Source organism: Chlorocebus sabaeus, chromosome 2 (assembly GCF_047675955.1).
Source record: "Chlorocebus sabaeus isolate Y175 chromosome 2, mChlSab1.0.hap1, whole genome shotgun sequence".
NCBI classification, from domain to species: Eukaryota; Metazoa; Chordata; class Mammalia; order Primates; family Cercopithecidae; genus Chlorocebus; species Chlorocebus sabaeus.
This window is the reverse complement of record NC_132905.1, coordinates 19,941,405-19,962,830: the sequence shown is the minus strand read 5'-3', so window position 1 is coordinate 19,962,830 and position 21,426 is coordinate 19,941,405. Positions and strand designations below refer to the sequence as shown.

Genomic DNA, 21,426 nt, shown 5'->3' with positions numbered 1-21,426 from the left:
AATAGAGGGCAGGCCAGCTAGTTTATTCAAATTGAATCTAAACCTTAGATCTCTGGCTTAACAATAACATGAGAAATCTTTATAGACACAATAGATCTTGCATTAAATCAGAGATGGTTTAAATCAGTCTTGTAACTTCTAATATTCTGGGCTGGCAACTACAGCATGACAAATGTTTAGTGCAGTTACAAAATCACATTTTACTTTCCTTGGCTACCAAACCTTAAACAAATCTGAAAAATGCACTGTTTTACAAAGGCTTTCACCCACTGCTGCCAGTCTCAAGTAATTATAGTTTCTTCATCCCCCAGGAACATTTCTAAATTTTTCTTTGATCTGCTTGCCTTGAAGTGTATGGAAGAACTCAGAGAGTAAGTTTAAAGAATGAAGATTAACTGAGATGCCAAGTAAAGTTTTTATTGCAAGCACAGTGAGCAGAAAGAGATGTCTTCTCACACAAAGTGGCCACAAGGTCTGCCATTAACTAAATCTCTTTGACAAGCCTTCATTGGTTTAAAGCATATGAATTCGCTTCTTGCTATCAGGTGTACATCATTTCTGCCATGTGGGACATTTTCTTGGGAATATACAAGTAATACTCCATGTAGCCTGATAGGTCCTCTATGGTCACATCATCCACAAAGACTCGAGCTTGCTCAGAACAGGATCGGGGAGAGCCAGACAGAGTTCTGGCATGCAGCGACTGCGAGTAGTCCTCAAGTGTGGATCTTCGTTCTGGAGCCAAGGGAGGGACACTCTGCAGGCCTGAAAAGGAATACACTTCCATATCATGCCATCTCTTACACTGGCATTCCTTGCCTATGCATGTGCATGGCTTGCCCTGGTTTAGCTTGGAAACGGATTGAAAGTCAGAGAGATCACTGGCTTTGAGACTTGCTTGGGAGACTTGGGTAGCGTCAGAGGAGTCTTCCTTCTTACTCTCTGATGGGAGCCTTGGAACAGAAGTTCTCAAAGGCTCAACGACTGCCCCTGTGTGATTAGCATTGAGAGAAGTAGAGCTTTCTCCTGCACTGAAATCTTTCGGGGTTGAAATTCCCAGCCCACTGCTGCCATCAGGTGAGTCAGTCTGGCTTTTGTGCTTCAGTTGACTGTTGGAAGAAGATGCTATTGTACTGCAATGTATAAACTTTGGAGGATGAAGGACAGGAGACTTAGAACGTCGACGACGCTGAGTTCTCACTGCTCCTCGTGAAGACTTCCTTGTAGACCTAAGAGGAAAAATATACACAAGAAGATGCTGGGATACAGAGCTGTCCTAAACAGATTCTTTATGATAATAGGAAATTTACCTCCCGTCAGATTTACGAGTCTAAGCTCATAAATTTCCCGCAAGAGATGCACCTGCCTCCATTTCCATGCTGCCTAAGTCTTTGTGTCTCAAAACCTTCAAAATCATCTTATTAGCAAGCTATACAACCAGGTGAGATAATGGTATTTTTTAACTGAATCACTTGGGCCAAACATTTGGGAGAGAACACCTTGGGAGCCTTTGACCAGTGAGTCTGAGGGAAGCACCTCAAACAGACAACTGAAACCAATCCTGTAAAGTCTAAATATTGTGCCCTAAACCTGAATATAGCAGCGTCAGAACCACTGTGAGGCTAACGTTACAAATGACCATTATGCCATTACTATTAAATAGATTTTTGATTCGTTTCTATCATTGGTAACAGCCAGTCAATCAAAACCAAAAAACTAACAATATTTACAATCCCTGAGGTTTTCAGATACTGGGAATTACTGGACACACTATGTAAGGTAACTATTTATAAAACATTTAAATAAAGAACTGAGTGAAAAGAAAAGATACTCAAAACTGCTAAGTGAATTAGAGACAAGAACCAAACAGGGCACTAAAAAAAAAAAATGTTTTATTTGGAATTAAAATGAATGAGCTAAACAGAACACAGTAGTCCCATCTTATCCATGGTTTCACTTTCTACAGTTTCAGTTACTTGCAGTCAACCATGGTCTGAAAATATTAAATAAAAAATTCCAGAAATAAACAATTCGTAAGTTTTACATTGCGCCCCACTGTGAGTGGCATGACGAAATCTTGCACCATCCTGCTCCATCCCACCTGGGATGTGAATCATCCCTTTGTCCAGGGTATCCACACTGTATATGCTACCTACCCATTAGTCATTTAGTAGCTATCTTGGTTATTAGATCCACTATCATGGTACTGCAGTGCTTGTGTTCAAGTAACTCTTATTTTACTTAACAATGGCCCCAAGTGCAATAGTAGTGATGCTAGCAGTTTGGGTATACCAAGGAAAGCCACGAAGTGCTTCTGCTGTGGTTAGAATGTGTCACCCACAAGTTCATGTGTTGTAAACTTGGTCCTGAACGCATCAGTGCTGAGACCTTTGGGGGTGATTGGGTCACAAGGGCTCTGCCTTCAAGAATGGATTAATCCATCCACAGATTAATGAATTAAAAGGTTAGTGAGGGAGAGGGACAGTTATCAGAAGAATGGCTCTGTTATAAAAGCCGGTTTGGCTACTTCTCACGAGCCCCCTTGCCACATGATATCCTTCCCCATGTTATGATGCAGCAATGATACACTCACCAGATGCTGGTGCCATGCTCTTACACTTCCCAGCTTCCAGAAATATAAGAAATAAGTCTCTTTAAAAATTACCCAGTCTCAGGTATTCAGTTACAGCAATAGAAAATGAACTAAGACAGCCTTCTTTAAGAGAAAAGGTGAAAGTTCTTGACTTAATAAGGAAAGGAAAAAAACAAAACACATACTGAGGTTGCTAAGATGTACGGTAAAACCGAATCTCCTGTCTGAAAAATGGTGAGGAAGGAAAAAAAATTTGTGATAGACTTACTGTTGCACTTCAAATGCAAAAGTTACAGCCACAGTGCATGTAAGTCCTTAGTTAAGATAGAAAAGGCATTAAATGTGTGGGTGGAAGACATGAACAAAAACGTGTTCTGACTGATGGCAAATGGGTTTGATATTGTCTGCAGTTTCAGGTGTCCACTGGGGTTCCTGGAACATATCCCCTATGGATAACGGGAGACTTGTACACACAGCTAAAGAAAGAATTACCTGACTGGAAAATAAATCTGAATTATTTGTAACAGGGTCCAGCAAACTACAGCCTGTGGGTCAAATCTGGCTTCCTGCCTGTTTTTGTACAGCTTGTGGACATTGATTGCTCCAGTGGGCTAGCACTGTGAGCCACAGACCAGGCTAGAGGATCCTCCCCTGTCCCTATTCTCCCTACCCACCTTCCTGGCCAGTGGACACATTGCACCACTGTCCAGCGCCCACACTGGCTAACATCTACATGTTGGGTCTCTACTGTTGGCAACTGCTGATCATTGAGAGGGAGAATCTCAGTTCAAGACTCCAACCAGTGCTGGGATCTCTGGAGGAGAAAAGAGCATGCTGGGATCTGAGCCTCACCGGAACAGAGAGTAGAAATGACCCTGGCACTACCTGCTACCCACCCATTCCACAAGGTTCTCCTTTCAGGCTAGTCACTCTATCCTGCGACTGTCTCAGCAACTGAAGACAAAATGTGTCCACCAGCCAGGACGGCCAACCCCAGGCAAACAGGGTAGAGTAGGAGTTTTCTCTCTTATTTAAGCACTTATTAATATCCTTGGAATTTTGCTTCTTGGCCTCCAATGCCTAAAAAATTTACCATATGGTGCTTTACAAAAAAAAGTTTGCCAACCCCGGACCTAAAAGGCAGTACAGAGACAAGGATTTGGAAAAATGTAAAAGTCAAGAGGGATGACAGAGTAAGTCTGAATTTCTGAAGAAATGAATACAGAGGACAAGTGATTTTCATAGACATAATGACTGAGAAATTTTCTGATTTGATAAGAGAATCTATGAACACAGGAAATACACCAGAGCAGGATAAAAAGAAATCCACATAGAGACACTCTGTAGCAAAACTATAGAATAGCAAAGACAACAGGAAGATCTTAAAAGCAGCCAGAGACTAGAAAGATTATTTCCAAATCAGTAACAATTGGATTGAAGGTATGCTTTTCAATATCAATGTAATGAAACCAGAAGACAATCAACTATACCTCATTTAAGTGCTAAGAGAAAATAACTGTCAATCTAGAAATATGTCAAGTATATCAACTCTATCTTTCAAAAACAAGGATGAAATAAAGACATTTTCAGATAAATGAAAGCAAAGTACAGTCGGTCTTCTGTATCCATGGATTCTACACCTGTGGATTCAACTAGCAGCAGACTGAAAACATCCCTTCCACCAAGTTCCAAAAAGCAAACATTGAATTTGCTGTGCTCTGAGCACTATGCTGAGTCTGCATGAGTGAAGTGCTGTGTAAGCACTGTGGTAGGTATTATAAGTACTCTAGAGATGGTTTAAAGTATACAGAAAAATGAGCACAGGTTGTAAGCAAATAGTACACCATTCTGTCTAAGAGACATAAGCATCCTCAGATTTTGGTATTGAGAGGGGTGTGTGAGTGGGGAGGACCTGGAATCAATCCCCCACGGATACAGATGATTGTTATTTACCAATAGGACATGACGTTAACATCAGGGGCCCTTTCAAATGTATTTATATGGAATTATACAATGCAGAGGTCCTATTTACTAGCAATAACCCTTCACTGAAAAAACTACTTTAGGAAAAAAGTAAGTGATTGTATATGGGAGGTCTGAGGTGAAAGTATGGTGAGAAAAGAAGTTATAAACAAGTAGAAAAATCTAAATAAACACTGTCTGCTTAACAATAATAAAACCTAGTTTGTGAGATTAAAAATAAGTAACACAACTAAAATACTGGGCAACTACATCATGGAAGTCAGGAGATTGGAGGAAAGGGGTTCTGAGGAGAAGACCTAAAATACCATTAATTTGTGTCTTTGTTAAAAGCACGCATGGCAAAATCAAGGCTAACAACTACTGAAAGAATAGAAACAAAGTGTGCCATTTCCAAACCACCAGAGGAAAAGAACAAACAAAATCCTTGCAAACAATTGTTTTGAAACAATTGGAAAGGAAACCAGGAGAAGTAAGGTGGGGGAAAAAAAGGAAAGAAAAACAAAAAAGCAGGACAAATAAAGTAAAATGGCAGAATCACTTCTGGAGATATCAATAATCAAATAAACGTAAATACACTAAATCCAGCAGTTAAAAAAAAACTGATCACATTGAATAAAACAGAAAAAAATAAAACCTAGTCATACGATATTTATATGAAACACAGCTAAAATACAAGAACACAGAATGCTTGAAAGAATAGAAGGCTAGGTGTGGCTCACACCTATAATCCCAGCACTTTGGGGGGCCGAGGTGGGCAGATCACCTGAGGTCACGAGTTTGAGACTAGCCTGGCCAATGTGATGAAACTCTGTCTCTACTAAAAATACAAAAACTAACTGGGCATGGTGGCAGGCACCTGTAACCCCAGCTACCTGGGAGGCCAAGGCAGCAGAATTGCTCAAACCGGGGAGGCGAAGGGTGCAGTGAGCTGAGATTGTGACACTGCACTCCAGTCTGTGTGACAGAGCAAGAACAAGACTCTGTCTCAAAAAATAAAAATAAAAATAAAAATAAAATAAAAAGACACACAAGGGAAACACTCACTAGAAGAAAACTTTAAGACAAAAGCCATTATGAGGGATTAAGAATGTCACTACATAATAAAAGTTTCAATTCACCAGGAGGAAAACATTCAAAACCTATGCTATATAAATCCAACTAAATAACCTCAAGATACATAAAGCAAAAACAAAGAATTTAAAGGGAAAATAGACAGATTCACTTCCATGGGGTAGATTTCAACATACATCTTTATTATTTGTAAGTCAAGTTAACTAAAAAATTGAAAAAAAGGTTCAAATAACACATTTAAAAGCCTGATTTAATGGACATAGAATCCAAGAATAATGAGAGAAGTCCCAATATTCTCAAACAGACATAGAATATTTGTAAAAATTGAATACGGACAAGGCCAAAAAGAAAGTCTCAGCAAATTCAGCAAAAGAAGGAATAGGTCCTTCTCTAATCATTGGGTCTTAGGTTCTATATCATAACCTACTCTTTTCTGGACACTCAGGAAGGAAAATCCAATAATATTTTATAATATTGGAATGAAAATCATTTCAATAAGAAGCTCTTACCCGTGCCAACTGTCTTTAGATGCACATGTGGTTTTAGGTTTGGTATCATCTGTTGCTGTTCTGACTGGTGCTCTGACACCTGTGCCTTCTCCAACAGACAGAGATGCTATGGACCTGAAGACAAGAACAAAGTTTATGGCTACACAACACTATAAAATGAGGAGAACATATTGTTCTCACTAACTCAAATACAATTTTTATCATACATTTTTTTTTCCAGTTTGGGTTTCTCAAAAATTGCTCAGCTTTTAGTGTACATTTTCCTTCAAAACCAAATTTAGAGGATCCCTAAAAGCCCATGGCTACAAAATCATAAGCCGAAGAATGATTGGTAAGTGTACCCAGCAGCAGGATATAAATAGACTTTCAGGCTGTTTCCCTGGGGCAGATCAGGCCTTATGGTCAGAGAATGCTAATGACACTGACCATTTATCTTACGCAGGCAAACCAGAGTCATGGAACTAAGTTTAGAAGCAAAAACTTTAGGAGACTCCATCTAACTTAACACTGAATACATTTTCAAATATTATGCAACTTTTAGAAAAATATTCTAACTTTTGCAACTAATAAACTTGAAATATTAATCAGAGTTAAATCCTTGTGGTTTAAAATTATACAGATAATACGGGTTCCCAGTAAAGAACACGAAAAAATCTAAAAGCAAGAAGAACAGAATCATCCATAACCTCACAACCCAGAGACTACCAACATCGAACATTGGTGGAAATCCTTCCAGACTTTTTCAACACACATAAACATACACACACACACACCCCTCCTACTATACATGCTATAGTGCTGACAAAATTCTTTAGAAAGAGACATTAATCTACTAAAATGAAAGGATGTTCAATGAAACATAACTGAAAGTAAAAACTGGGAATAACCTAAATATGTAATAGAAAAAAAAATACTGTATTTCTAAATTATGGCACACCTATACAGTAAAATGTTGGGGATTTATTAGAAATTAGGTGTACAAAGAACTTTTAATGATATAGGGGAATGCTTGTAAGGAGAAAGCAGCATGGTTAAATACCTATACATATTATTATGATCTCAACTAGGTAAAATAAGTATAGGCTATCATGAACCAGTGATATAGGTGTTAACAGTGGTTATGGTAAACTGTGATTTTTACTTCCGTTTTTATCCTGTTTTGTTTTCGTAAATTTTTCTATTATAAACATGTATTATATTACAGTCAGATAAATAGGATATTATTTTGTTATATATATCGATTTATATCTATATAGAGATTTGTCCTAATAAGACAAATACCATTAAGGAGTCAAAACCTGTTGAACGGGATCATGCTAAATTCCTGGCAAGGCTTGGTTAGTTTATGAGTCAATCCTCAGATGTCCCATTTGTAAACTGGCAACAATATAAAACAACTAGAATGTATGATACACCACTACACAAGTCTTATTCTGCTTAGTCATGCTAATGACTCATCCCTTCTCTTACTTTGTTTTCTCAAATGTTCTCCTTCCCTTATAATTTTACTCAAGGCAGAATATATGCTACAAATATATAATTTTTTTCATTTCAGCTTTTATTTTAGATACAGGTGGTACATGCGTAGGATTGTTCATGGGCATACTGGACCCAGGTAGTGAGCACAGTACTCTATAGGTAGGTTTTCCACCCACATTCTGCTCCTGGCCTCCCCACTCCAGTAGTCAGCAGTATCTGCTGTTCCCATGTCCATGTGTGTTCAATGCTTAGCTCCCACTTCTAAGTGAGAACATGCAGCATTTGGTTTTACATATACATAATTTTTGACCATATATTTTGAAAAATTTTTAAATAATGTTCCAAGTAATTTTTAGGGATACCAAAATGGCTTAATTTTACTTTTTTTTTTTTTTTGAGACAGGGTCTCGCTCTGTTGTGCAGGCTGGAGTGCAGTGGCACGATCTCGGCTCACTCCAACCTCCACCTCCTGGGCTCAAGTGATCCTTCCACCTCAGCCTACAGAGCAGCTGGGACTACAGGCATGTACCACCACGCCAATTTTTTGGTTTTTTTGCAGAGACAGTTTCGCCACGTTGCCGAGGCTGGTGTCAAACTCCTGAGCTCAAGTGATGTGCTCACCTCGGCCTCCCAAAGTGCCGGAACTAGGCATGAGCCATCATGCCCAGCCTGGCTTTATTTTACATTTCAACTTCTTTTAAAACATCAGGAAAGAAGTCTGTGTATCAAGAGTTACTTATATAAATTTACACACTAAGAGATTTATTTGTATGTATAATTGTGTGTACACATTTCTAGTATTTTCCTGATTTAAAAAAATTATTCCTATATAAGAAATCACAAAGGATACACTGCAACCACAATCTGGAACTATCTGCTTCTCTGCTTTGCTTCTGTTTCCCAAGACGATTTATCAAAGTACTGATATGAACTGGCAAGACGACCACATTAGAAAACCATCAAGACGAAAGATACGTTTTAGAAGTATCATGGAAGCAAATATGAGCACCTATAATATCTACTGTGCAAATCTATCAGCATAAACCTTTTAATTTGATAGGCCAAAAATAGTACTAGCAACAGGCAGGTGGCTATAACAACAACAAACATCTAGTTTTTACTCTGTGCTAGGTACTGCATGCATTTCTTCATATTGTCTTCAAGGTACCACATAAAGGATGGTTAAGAGCAGAGGTTCTGGAGACAGGCTGTCTAGGTTCAGATCCTGGCTCTGCAACTTTTACCAATGTGACTTTTAGTAAGTAATTTAATTTGTGTGAGTCTCATCTGTAAACTGAAATGACAGTAGTATCCATGCACTAAGGTGGTAGTGAGGATTAAATAATGTGCCCAAAGTACTTAACCCGGTGTTTAGGGCACAGGAAGTAAATAATAAACACTAATGATGATTATTATTACTTGTGGGTGTTCTACTCTGAGCTTCCAGTGTTTAGTTTCCATTCATGAAAAGAAATTCTTATATCCATTAAAAATGTTGATTTCTTTTGGCCTGGGAGAAAGAATTGGGGTGAGAAGAGTCTTACACAGAACATTTTGCAAAGGGTGAAACATTAACATTCAGACAGCAGCTGGTATGCAGGTACACTAATTAGTTTGGCCAAAGGGTCCAAGGTTATTGATCTCAGTGACAGAACCCTACTGAATAGAGGTTTCCATGGTGATAGACTTAGCAATCACAGACCATGAAATCTACAATGTCTTCATAGATTTCTATTGAGCCAATCCACTTTCAGTGAAAAATATTGTGATTCTCTTGAGATGTACGATAAAATCCCTGATGGGACACCACTTGATAATTTTTATTAAGAGGTGGGGGGAAGCCCTCCTCAAAGTGAACGAAAACCAAAACACCCAACCTAGGAGGGCAAATGAACTGCTACTTTTCAAATTTAACCAAAGGGTTTTTTTTTAAAACTAAAACAAAACTGTGCAGAATCTGGAAGGATGTTGTGTTGCACTATTAGCATTTATATCTTCTTTCAATAATGAGAAATTTTAAAAGAGGAAGAACTTTTTAGGGAGAAGAGACTATTTTGAATGAGTAAACAAATAATTCCAAATAATGTATTACATATTTAATTACCCTGATGCATCCACTCTTAATTTCTTGAAAGCAGTCTGTAGACTCTCCTCCTCTCCATCCTTGGCTTCGGATTTCATTGTGCAAGTTTTTACACTACTTATCGATGTTCGTGTTAACACTAAAAAAGAAAATAAAGTGAGCAAAGTAAAAACAGACGGGATCAAAAGTATACCTTTTTTTAAGATTTTACATTCCTGTTACCTTTACTGTTAGGAAAAAAAAAGCAAATTTTTATTTCAAAAAGGAAGTTTCAGTGTAGATAACTGGAGACTATAGGTTTTCTTAAGGGGAAACAAATGAAATGATACCAAAAATGGATATGTACTATGACAGAATATAAACTGTTCACATACCTGATGCCAATATCCTATTACACAATTTTGGAAACTAGATGATCTGAAATCTGTTTCAGTAAACAGACTTTTTAACATGGGAATCTCCCCAGTTGGTCTAGAAATCTATGAACAAAATGACATCAGAAATAAAAGGGAATAGCTCAAATTATAGCACTCTGATTCTTTAAAATGACACTGAGTATTTGTCTGGCCTAACCCTAGTTAAGTATAACTTTCATGACACATGATAGCATTTCTCTAGAGCAATCCTGACCCAGACAGCTATGTTCAGGAAGATATGTTTTACAGAACAAGGCGTTACCACTGTGAAAGCAGAATTATAAATACACTCTACCAGTAAGGCTGATACTTCCATTTGTGTTTTTATTCATAGCCTGGAATAGTATAATTAATTGTTAAACAAGAAAGAAAATAAATGAACTATATACTTGCAACCCCACAAAAAATTATTGTGCACATGAGTGGAAAAAGAAAAAAAAAAACAAAAAAACTTTTCTTTAGCCTAAAGGTTGAAAGTAAAGAAAAAAAATAGAAATGACTATTGTGTAGACGCACCATTAAATGATCTCTTAACTAGTTTGATTAACCAAAGTCCTCCATATTTTCCACCTGATTTTTATATTTTAAACAGAGAAAGGGAGATGAAGAACCAACCAAAGCAACAAGAAACACAACAAAGAAGTCTGTTAAAAAACCCTTGAATCTAGTCTCCAAATTATTTTTTCACTCAGGGTTATTAGTACCAAATCCTGAATAAAAATTAAGCAAACCAGCATCTATGAACATATCAGAGACAATCAGAAAGAAAGAAAGAAAAAAGTACAGAAAAAAATAGAAATAGAGGATATCTGAAGCAAAAGATTCACTTCACCTCTTTATTTCTAAGCTGTTACCCACCCCCGCCCGCCCCCACCCCACTTAGGCATTCTGAGAGTGAGCAGTGCCTCTCCACCAGGCCTTGGGTCCTCTCTGATTCATATCTGCTCGTTTCTCTCAGGGTGGCTCTGAAGTTATTGTGAGACCTCTAATATTCCAAAGGTCAAGGTGTCATCATGTTTCATATAATGTAACCATTATATTATTGTAGTACCAGCGCAAAATAAAAAGGCAAGGAATCAGGACTTTTCACTTTATTTATTTATTTATTTATTTGCAGAAGTTAAGATATTTTAGGCAGAGCTCTCTGGGGAACACTGAAAACAGTCTCAAAAGAATTCAGCTACTTTAAAAAAAAATTTCAGCCAGGCTGCACTTCAACTTCTTAGGACAAAAAAAAAAAAATTTAAATACATTCTCCACGTATATTTTGCTGGTATTTAAGTACATAAACATGAAGAAACATTATCCACACAATCCCATGCTTCACTAGTCTCTAATTCTCAATTTAGGGTAGGATCCCCCCAAATACACAATCAATTCCTATATACCTGGGGGGAGAGGTGAGCAATCACTTATTTCAATATTTTCAAAGTTTCACATCATCTAAAAGAGTACTACTGTAGGTTGTAAACAAATTCTTCCTGCTGGTAGAACTAAATTGAAGTTTGACTTACAGTGTTCCTCAATTACCTTATGATCCGTTAGTCAATGTTCAGCCCTTACCGAGTTAATAAATCATCTGAGCCAGTCTCCCCAACCCGCAGACCCCACACAAGTCCTCTTTTGCCCTCTCTGGAAATTAGTCAGCATTTATGTACATGTCACATTTAAGTATACACTACTGAACCCTACAGGCAGAAATTCATTTCGTTCACAAATATTTACAGAATACCTACCACGTGCATGGCACTAGAATGCATGCTAGGGATAGAAGCCTAAACTCCATTTCTGTAAGGACTAGAAGAATCTCATTCCTGCCCTCCAAGAGCTTACAATATAACACTGTGCTAAGAGGCTCTGAACCCACATATGTAACTTTTAATTATACTATGCTGACTTAATAGCATGGCAGGTGATCACCCTAGATGTTAATACAAACTTTACATTCCTGTTGACACACTAAAAGATCTATCATCTAAAAACCAAAACAGGCCAGAATTAAAATCTGACTACAGATTAAAACTTCAGGAATGAAGTTCTGTCTAAACGATTTTCAGACTTCCAGCATTTTTAACTACTCATCTTTTTTCTCAGTTATTTTAGCCAAAAGCAAACGTGAGCGTTAGGCATGACCTTAAGAGCCAGAGAAGAGCATCTCTGTAATTATAAAAGGTTCATTAAGCTCCTCTGCATCCCCAGATCCCCATTCACTCAAAGAAAGGGCTGTACAACTAACTCCGGACAACAGATACAATTGGCTTGCCCTTCTTCATTAATATCAAATTTGTGGGAGACAGTCTTGGCGTTTTAACTGCAGTGAACTCTTGAACAACATCCAAAGAGATGAAACTTTAAAAAGCCTATTCGAAGTTACTTCATGTTAAGTCTAATCAAACCGGGCAATTTAACTTTGCCTCGGATTTTCCACAACCTTACAAAAATTACAGTTATTCTAAGTTCCTCCATCAAAAGGACGAATTCCTGGTTTTCCCTTTCAACGAAATGGATGCGTCACAATCTTACTTCTATCTTGCCGTTTTAACCAAGACCTCATTGAACCTCAAGTCTAGGTCTACATTTCCACGCCCGAGAAGACCTAAGAACGATCAAGAAGGGATGGCGCGGGTAAGCGTTGTTATCACCACGTTAAAGATTTCGAAACTCCCAGACCACCAGGAAGCGTGGAGTATGGGGAAGAAAACCCTGTCCAGCAACTCGAAGAGGCAAACTAGACCGGGAGGAAACAACCGGCCCCCAGGACAAAAAACACATTCACACCTCTCCGTGCAACCCACTCATCCCTTTACACTCGCAGTGCTGCAGCCAAAGCACGAAGTTCTTTCTTTTCACCCAGAGTCTGTACCTGTCGCGGTTAAACACAAACGGAGAAAATTCCTGGTCAGAACCCAGAGGGGTAGGAGGTGGCTTGGAGTGTGAGGACAACGCCGAGGGGGGAGCTGTCCAGGGGCTCTGCCCGCCCGGGGTCTCCAGCTGGAAACTTGCGCTCCTCGGGAAATTCCCGCGGTCAGAACGAGAGGCTGGAGTTGGAGCGAGGCACCAGGGATGCGGAAGAAGAAAGGAGTGGGGCCGAAGAGGTAGCCAACGAGAATGGGGCTCCGAGGCGAGAGGGAAAGGGCGGGAAGGGGCAAAGGGCGGCCAAGGAGGACGAAAAGGGGAAGCTGTCGCTGGGCGGGAGACGGCGGAGGAGCGGGACGGGGCGGGGTCCGCGGGAGAACAGGAAGGCGGGAAGGGGAGAGAGCGCGGAGTTCGGAGCTCCAGCAGGCACAGGCCGCGGCGGATAAGGGGGCGCGGAGAGGCCCAGGCCCGGCCCAGGCAGGAGGCGTCGGGAGACGACGCGACCCAAGGCGGGCGGGCCCGGGGAAAACCGCCCGCGGCCAGACCGTCTGTGCAGGCCGAGACGCTATGCTGCGGCCCCTCCCCGTCACGTCAGGGCACTTACCGCCTCGCAGCTGGGGCGCTCCGGTGATGCGGTGCAGTCAGTTCACAGCTTCTCTCCCGAATCTCGGCGCCCAACTGACCCGGATCCAAACCAGCCAAGGGGGCGGCCCGCGCCTCGGGAGTCGCATTGCGCCTGCGCACTCCGGCATACACCCCGCCCCCTACTCATGCGCCTCCCACCCCGGTGACTCGGCAGCGCGGCAGGGGACGGCTGCGCAGGCGCAGGGCGGGGGCCGCGCCTCTCGAACGCCCCGCACCCGCCCCCCTCGGAAGCACGTGCGCCTTACGTAATTTCCTGTTATTCTTCGGTCTGCCTCCTCCCAGTGGCGTGGATTTGCTCCCGACCAGCTTTTGGGGCGTGCCTGCTTCTTCCTCTCTGTCAGGTGAGTGAATAGGTGTCATTCTTCGCAGTCGTCCTCTGCCTCCACCGCCCCGGCATCTCCTTGTGCTTGGTCCTCTACCTGGAGTCACCTATGCAGCAGAATTCCACGGGGAGGGGGCGAGGACGTGCGGGGGTCTTTATGGCAGCCAATCCCCTGCTGAGCGCTTGGCCAGAGTTTTTGTGATGCTAGAATCTGGACTGCCTGCGACCTCTCCAGGACTCGGACACCAACCCTCGCCTCCTGGTGATCTTTCAGGACCTGCAGAGAAGCGAAGAGGTATTGGACGTGGCCAGGGTCAATAGTGTGAAGCCGGAATTAGAATTGAATTGAAATGCCTCGGTTTTGATATCGCTGTGTTTGTTTTGAGGCAACTGCTTTTCCTCCTCTGGGCCTCTCAGTTTTCCATCTAGTAAGTGAGGAAGTTGAACCTTATCGGTGAATCTCGTGTTTTCAGGCGTAGACTCCTTTGAGAATCTGGTAAGAACTGTAGACCCTCTTGCCAAAGAAATGCACCTGCACACCAAATTTTGCAAAAAGATTTAGGCAGTTCACCAAAGGAGATGAATTTTAGGGTTCTTTACATTTTTCTGATTCTTAATGTTGCTCAGATGGCAGGCGGGAAAAGGTGATCTGTGCAACAGCTGCCACCCGCTTCATCACCAGGACTGGTTCTGCTAATCTAGCTGTGCCTCTCCTCGCCTGCCAGTCTCCAGCTCCACGTCTGCACTTCTCAAAGCTTCATGAGAACAGATGATTTTGCTCAGTAGAGTTGGCTGGCGTTGATTGTGGCCAACCCCTAGAGTGAGGGTTTTTCCCTGAACCAAAACTGGCCCCATCCACCCTCATTCCCCAATACCTTAGTTGTAGTCAACTGACTAGATAGGCTGCAGAAGATGGTTTAACTGTGTCCAGCTTAACTGCAGCCAGTCTTTGGAATGCCTGGCCTATGTCTGTAAATGAAATCTAACAATTTATTGTATAACGTTAAACGTGAAGCATGAAGTTGGCCCTGGGTAAAACATTTTAAATTCTCAACGTTCATACCAGAGGTTCAGTAACTGACAGGATGAAAGAAAACTGTTCATTGTAACCTAACGATGCTAATTAGATAGCATTAGATTGTATTAGAGATTAGATAACTTGTTCTAGCTGCCTCTGTCCTTTGTCTCACAGTGCTGGTAAGTCAGGATTTAAACTGCCCTTCTCAACATCTCTTGGAAAAGAAAAAGCGGGAAACATGATGCATTTTAGTTTCTCAGGCCTTGCCAAGTGAAATGTATCAAGACCAAATACATCTTTTTAAGCTGCCACTTCAAAATATAACTTCAGATAAAATCTCATACATCCATGAGAAGGCCGGGCACTGTGGCTCACACCTGTAATCCCAGCACTTTGGGAGGCCGAGGCGAGTGGATCACTTGAGGTCAGGAGTTTGAGACCAGCCTGGCCAACATGGCGAAACCCCGTCTCTACTGAAAATACAAAAAGTTAGCTGGGCGTGGTGGCGCATGCACCTGCAATCCCAGCTACTCGGGAGGCTGAAGCAGGAGAATCTCTTGAAGCCGGGAGGCAGAGGTTGCGGTGAGCCGGAGATTGCGCCACTGCACTCCAGCCTGGGCCAACAAAGCAAAACTGTCAAAAAAAAAAAAAAAAAAAAAAAATCTCATATATCCTTAAGGGGAAAGAATTGTCTGAATCCTGATTGAGTTCCCAGAGCTTGGCACAGTTCCTGGGGGTTAGTAGGTGCTAAATGCAGTTTTGGTGAACTCTCATTTTACCTGCTTTCCATCCCTAATTATATTAAATACTAAAAACTAAAAAGTTACAATATTTTATTTTGTGTAAGCACATCTCCATCATAACGTGTTAGATGCTTTCCAAGAATGTGACTCATTACTCAGGGAGTACTTGGAAGATGAGAACCTCTTGTGAATACGGAAGCCTGTTAACTCACACACCTGACGTGGCCTGAAGTTTTAAGTCATTATAGATAGGACTGGCTCACGGTGTGGTACATCATGACTTGGAATGAGATAGAAAAGCAACAAAATGGGGTGGATCTGAGTGAACAAAAAGCCAGATCAGTGTCCTATACCAGCAATTCTGGGTCTTTTTAACCATGGGAAAAAAGCCTGAATTTGTGTGTGGACTTTATATTCAAGAAATCAACTTTGTATTAATGCACATGGTAATGCCATTTAATTAAAAAGCTGTGGTAGATGTAAAATTTCTCTAACAGTGCTTCCTTCTTGTTACAAGTGTCTTGTACATACTTTAGTAGGAGAGACTTAATTCCATGAATTTGTACTGCAAGAACAATTTATATAGGAAGATAATAGTTTCTCTTAAAAAATAACTTTGGAGAAGCCAAGTTCAAAGTAATAAAGAAAATTATTTCCCTAACAGTGTGACTGCCATCCTACCAGTTGGTAATCTGGAAAATATTCTGTTCTTATGTTTTAAGACTCAAATTAATTTATTTCTTACCTCAATATACTTTTCTTAATGACTTGGGGTAGGCCAGGCGTGGTGGCTCACACCTGTAATCTCAGCACTTTGGGAGGCTGAGGCGGGTGGATCACCTGAAGTCAAGAGTTCGAGACCAGCCTGGCTAACATGGTGAAACCCCATCTCTCCTAAAAAAATAAATAAATAAAAATACAAAAATTAGCTGGGAGTGGTAGCGCATGCCTGTAATCCTGGCTACTCTGGAGGCTGAGGCATGAGAAGCACTTGAACCCAGGAGGTAGAGGTTGCAGTGAGCCGAGATCATGCCGTGGCACTCCAGCCTGGGCTACAGAGCAAGACACTGTCTCAAAAAATAAATTAATTAATTAATTCAGTTAATTAAAATGAAAATGAAAATGACTTTGGCATAGAAGGTAGTGATAATGATTGTTTGTCTTGATTACAAGTTGTTAGCTCATGTAATCTTCATAACCAATTTGTGAAATGTACTTTTATGATGTCTGTTTTATAGCTGAGGAAACTAGGCTCAGAATAGTTAGATAACTTGTCCAAGGTTACATAGCTTGTAAGTGGCAGAACGGGGATTCCAATCTAGGCAGTCTGGCTATCCACCCTGCTGATCTCTGAGTTAACGCTGCTTTTCTTAGCCTCCCCACCTTTACCTCCTGTATGTACCCAGCTAGACCAGGGATACCTGCTTTCACCTGGAAAATACCACTGGGCTTGAGGAAATTGGCTGCCCAGGGCCTAGGACTGTTCCAGCCACACTTTCTTTGCATATGTTTGAACCCAGCAGGCATATTTCCCTGTCAGATCTCAGATCTTTTGTATGTGATGTTTCCCCTCCTGGAGCATTGTTTACCCACAGTTCATCTCGTCATTCAAAGTCTCTGCTCATATCAGCTCCCCGGGGGAGGGGTCGTCTTTGGCTTCTCCAGCAACCACTTCACTCTGTATCCCTTTACCCTGCTTTATCGTAGCACTTATCGCTACCTGACAATGTATAGTTATTCTTTGGTCCCGTCACTAGAATAGAAGCTACCTGAGGACAGGGACTTTGTGTCTTTTTTTTTTTTGTCACTATTTCTGTTGAATCAAAGATGCACATTTTCCCACAATTTATTAATAGCAGTTAGAACATCTGGATGTGTCTTATAATCACCAATGTGTTCTGGTTTAGTTCGTAGTATTTTTTTTTTCTTTCTTGTACCTACAGTAAGTGGTGAGTCTTTAAAATGATGGTGTCTTGGAATTGATGAAAATACCATGTATCCCCAGGGCCTGAACTCTATGCAGCACATAGTTGGCGCTCAGTAATTACTTGTTAAAGGAAGGCATTGAGTGTTGTGTGCCAGAAACTATTGAAACTTTTTTTTTTTTTTTTGAAGTCTCGCTCTGTCACCCAGGCTGGAGTGAAATGGCACAATCTTGGCTCACTGTAACCTCTGCCACCCAGGTTCAACTGATTCTCGTGCCTCAGCCTCCTAAGTAGCTGAGATTACAGGTGAGCACCACCATGCTCTGCTAATTTTTTTATTTTTAGTAGCAATTTATATCATTCTAGTAGACTCTTAGAAAGTAGATGGGGAGGGTGGGGAATGTAAGAGAGACCAGTTAGAAGACACTCGAAATAATCTGAGGGAAGACCAGAATGGGAACCATGGCTGAAGGATGGTGAGACCAGCAGGGCTCGGCGGCCTGTTGAGCAGAGATGTCTAGCTTGAGCCAAGCCAGTAGGCGGCCCCCTTCACTAAAGAAGGGAATCCAAGAAGAAGACTAGGTTTGGGGAGTGGGAGGGTTTGGTTTTGAACATAAAAGTTTCAAGTGCAGATGAAAGCAGGAATCAGGTCCCAAAGGCTGCGGCAAGGGATTTATCCTGAGGTTTCTCCTTCTAAGAACTGTAGGACCTATGGAAAGAAATGACCGGATTTATTTTAGAAAGATGGCTGGTTTCAGCGTGAGCTGGCATGGTGATCCAGGTCTGCGATGATGGTGATCGAAGGGGCAGGTGGCCCTAAGTATGGAGAACAAGTGAGCCAATTGAAAAGTTGTGTAGATCAGGCCTCAGGGAGAGATTAACTACGAACAGGATGGGCAGTGAGAGAAAGCTGACAATGATACTTTGCTTTCCAGCTTGAGCAACTGAATGGATATTGGTGCCCGTCTCAATTAAACTCTGTTGAACCCAGCTGACAGTGAGCAGAGGAAGGACATTTAAATGGAGAATCATAGTAACGCTAATACTTTCTTTTATTCTTTCTTTCTTTTCTTTCTTTCTTTTTTTTTTTTTTTTTGAGACAGAGTCTTGCTCTGTTGCCCAGGCTGGAGTGCAGTGGTGCAGTCTTGCTCACTGCAACCTCCACTTCCCTAATTCAAATGATTCTCCTGCCTCAGTCACCCACGTGTACCACCATGCCTGGCTAATTTTTTTTTTTTTTTTTTTGGTGGAGAAAGGGTTTTGCCATGTTGGCCAGGCTGGTCTTGGACTCCTGGCCTCAAGTGATCTGCCTGCCTCAGCCTCCCACAGTGGTGGGACTGCAGGCTTGAGCCACTGTGCCCAGCATATGAGAACTGATACTTTCATAGCTCTTCCTATCAGAAGACTTATTTTAGTTATCACCACAATCCTATGAGATTACTATTATCACCATCATCTTCCAGATGAGGAAACCGAAGCAAAGAGTAGTAACTCGCCGAGGTCACACAGCTAACAAGTGGCGGAGCTAAAATTTGAACCCAGGCAACCTAGTAGAGTCTGTGTTGTCACTGCCTCTCTGTGCTGATATTTCTCTAAATTAGCTCAGTTTGGACACAGTGAACCTGAGAGATCCGTGGGGCAGCCACGTGGAGGTGTCCAGCAGGCAGGAAGATATATGGTTCTGAAGCTCACATGGGAAGTGGGGACTGGAAATAAAGACTGTGGAGTTTGCATACAGGTGGCCATTGAAGCCACAGGAAAGGACAGGACCCTTAAGGAGAGGGTGGGAAATAATCGGAGGAAAGAAACAAGGGAGCCCTAGAAGGCAAACAAGCATTCCACTTGTGGGAAGGACATAGTCCCTTCTGCAAATGAATATGCTGCACCTGGCTTATAGATCTTCAGTCAACAGACAGTCCATCCCCCTGAATTTGTTTGGCTCTGGGTACCCTGACAAAAATGGAGTTCCTGGACCCACAACCCTAAGGACCTGCCCCAGTGGTGGTGATCCTCCCCACTTTCTTCTACCATGAGAGTCCACTGTGGGCCTGTTCGCTTCTCTGGGTATCTGTTTTTTGCCCCTCCCTACAACTGAAGAGCCTCCAGCTCCTCTGTCTACCGCCCGTCGACTTTGTCAGCTCAGGTCCCCTCCTTGTTTCTAGGACCACAGTAACATTTCACCTGGAGCTTCTTCAGGTCCCTCCTGAACTTATTTTCAGCCCTTTATCCAAACATTTCTTTTATCTCCTGCTAGATTCTAAATTTCTGGAGGGCAAGAAGAACCTATTACGTTGACTTTCCCTCCCTCAACCCCTGCTCCCCTGTGTGGGTTAAATGGCCCGACGCCATTGTCCCATGGGACTTCGCATGCAGTCCACCTGAATAGGAGCTGCATTTTGTATCTCTGTACCTAGCACAGGAACCAGGGAGTCCATCAGTCAGTCATCTTAGCAAATAATTCCAGTTGTCTTCTAGATTTCTAGAAACATGACTGGGGACTGTCGATGCCTTTGACAGTTGATTTGAGCAGCAGCCTCCTGTTTTTGTGGGTGGGGAATAGGCAAGGTTTGGGAAGCGGGCATGCGCCGCTCTTTCTTGTCATTCTCTTCATAGCCCCCAAGCTACTGTGGTCTATTGTTTTGATAGTTGCTTTCCCGAAATGTTAACAGGATGAAGAGTGAAGGAGGACTCTGTGATACCTCAGCCATGTGCCAGTGTGCCGATTCCCATTAAGCCTGCACCGATTTGATTTCCAAGACTCCAGTCAATCCTCAGAGCTCCAGGTAACTGCTGATCACCAGCAGAGGGAGCCCTAGGACCACAGGGCCTCTTTCCTTACCGATGGTAAAGCCCTTCACTGTGGCTTCAAAACTGTGGAAGACCCAGAATTTGTGGATCACTTGCCTTTAGAATAGAATCAAGAAATAACGCTGCAGAAGAATCTCCACATGGCAAGGATTGGGAGTGTTGAGAGGGGCCCCTGGGGTGCTGGTAATATTGTTCCTTGATCCCGATGTTGGTTATAGGAATGTGTGCTGTAATGTAGTATATGTACATTTTTTTGTGCATATAACTGAACTTCAATTAAAAGTTTTTAAAACTTAAAATAAGCATCTCTATGCATACCACAAAATAGGTGTCAGGTTAGGGTGAGCTGTTCTTTTCCCTACAATTCTTAACCTTATCTGAGTCATAAGACAGCCCTTCCTCCCTTCCTCTGTGAAAGCCACAAACGACTGGTTAAGGACTTCTGCAGCAGCAGCCGAATAGAGAAAGTGAGCACAGGACATGAACAGATGGTTCACAGCAAAAGAAATACAAATAGCCCTTAAACGTATGAAAAGGTGCTCAGTCTCAATCTTCAAAGAGAAGTGCTTATTGAAAGTATGCGGAGATACCATTTTTAACCTGTCAGATTGGCAGAAATCCCAAAGCTTGACAGCATGCCCTGTGGATGGGGCTGGAGGTGGGGGAGTCGGGAGAATAAATAGCAGGCCCTTTAGTACATTACCAGTGGGATTGTGAAATTAACAGCCCTGTTGATTTGGGCAATATCTACCAAAATTACAAGTCTAAGAATCTACCCTGTAGATGACATTTGTACATATATGTAATAATTTAATCTCCAAGTTGTCTTCTTGCTCTGTAAAAGGAAGATTTTGGAAGTTAAGAAAACTTTTTCTAGGCCGGGCGCGGTGGCTCAAGCCTGTAATCCCAGCACTTTGGGAGGCCGAGACGGGCGGATCACGAGGTCAGGAGATCGAGACCATCCTGGCTAACACG

At 41.8% G+C, this 21,426-nt stretch overlaps 1 protein-coding gene and 1 long non-coding RNA gene across 3 annotated transcripts; one reads left to right on the top strand and one right to left on the bottom strand.

Moving 5' to 3' along the window:
* Positions 1-7: 7 nt before the first annotated feature.
* Positions 8-13,711, bottom strand: OSER1 (oxidative stress responsive serine rich 1). Of its 2 annotated transcripts, none has more exons than XM_008016703.3 (4): positions 13,595-13,711; positions 9,740-9,857; positions 6,157-6,270; positions 8-1,229 (listed from the first exon to the last, which is right to left on the bottom strand). In XM_008016703.3, the coding sequence occupies exons 2-4, from the start codon at positions 9,814-9,816 to the stop codon at positions 542-544; spliced, it is 879 nt and encodes a 292-aa protein (XP_008014894.2). In that variant the 5' UTR covers positions 9,817-9,857; positions 13,595-13,711; the 3' UTR covers positions 8-541. The 2 variants fall into 2 exon arrangements, with proteins under 2 accessions (XP_008014894.2, XP_008014887.2); XM_008016696.3 differs by lacking the exon at positions 13,595-13,711 and adding an exon at positions 12,998-13,545.
* Positions 13,712-13,826: 115 nt separating this feature from the next.
* Positions 13,827-21,287, top strand: LOC103245676 (uncharacterized). The gene is made up of 3 exons (XR_012089330.1): positions 13,827-13,976; positions 17,834-17,949; positions 20,313-21,287. It is a non-coding gene; the product is annotated as an uncharacterized lncRNA (long non-coding RNA).
* Positions 21,288-21,426: the final 139 nt, after the last annotated feature.

Coding starts and splice junctions, on each gene's coding strand:
- OSER1 (XM_008016703.3), bottom strand. CDS start 9,816: ATGAAATCCGAAGCCAAGGATGGAGAGGAGGAGAGTCTACAGACTGCT. Junction 6,271..9,739: donor TTAAGAGTGGATGCATCAGG/GTAATTAAATAT, acceptor TCTTGTCTTCAG/GTCCATAGCATCTCTGTCTG. Junction 1,230..6,156: donor TCTAAAGACAGTTGGCACGG/GTAAGAGCTTCT, acceptor TTTTCCTCTTAG/GTCTACAAGGAAGTCTTCAC.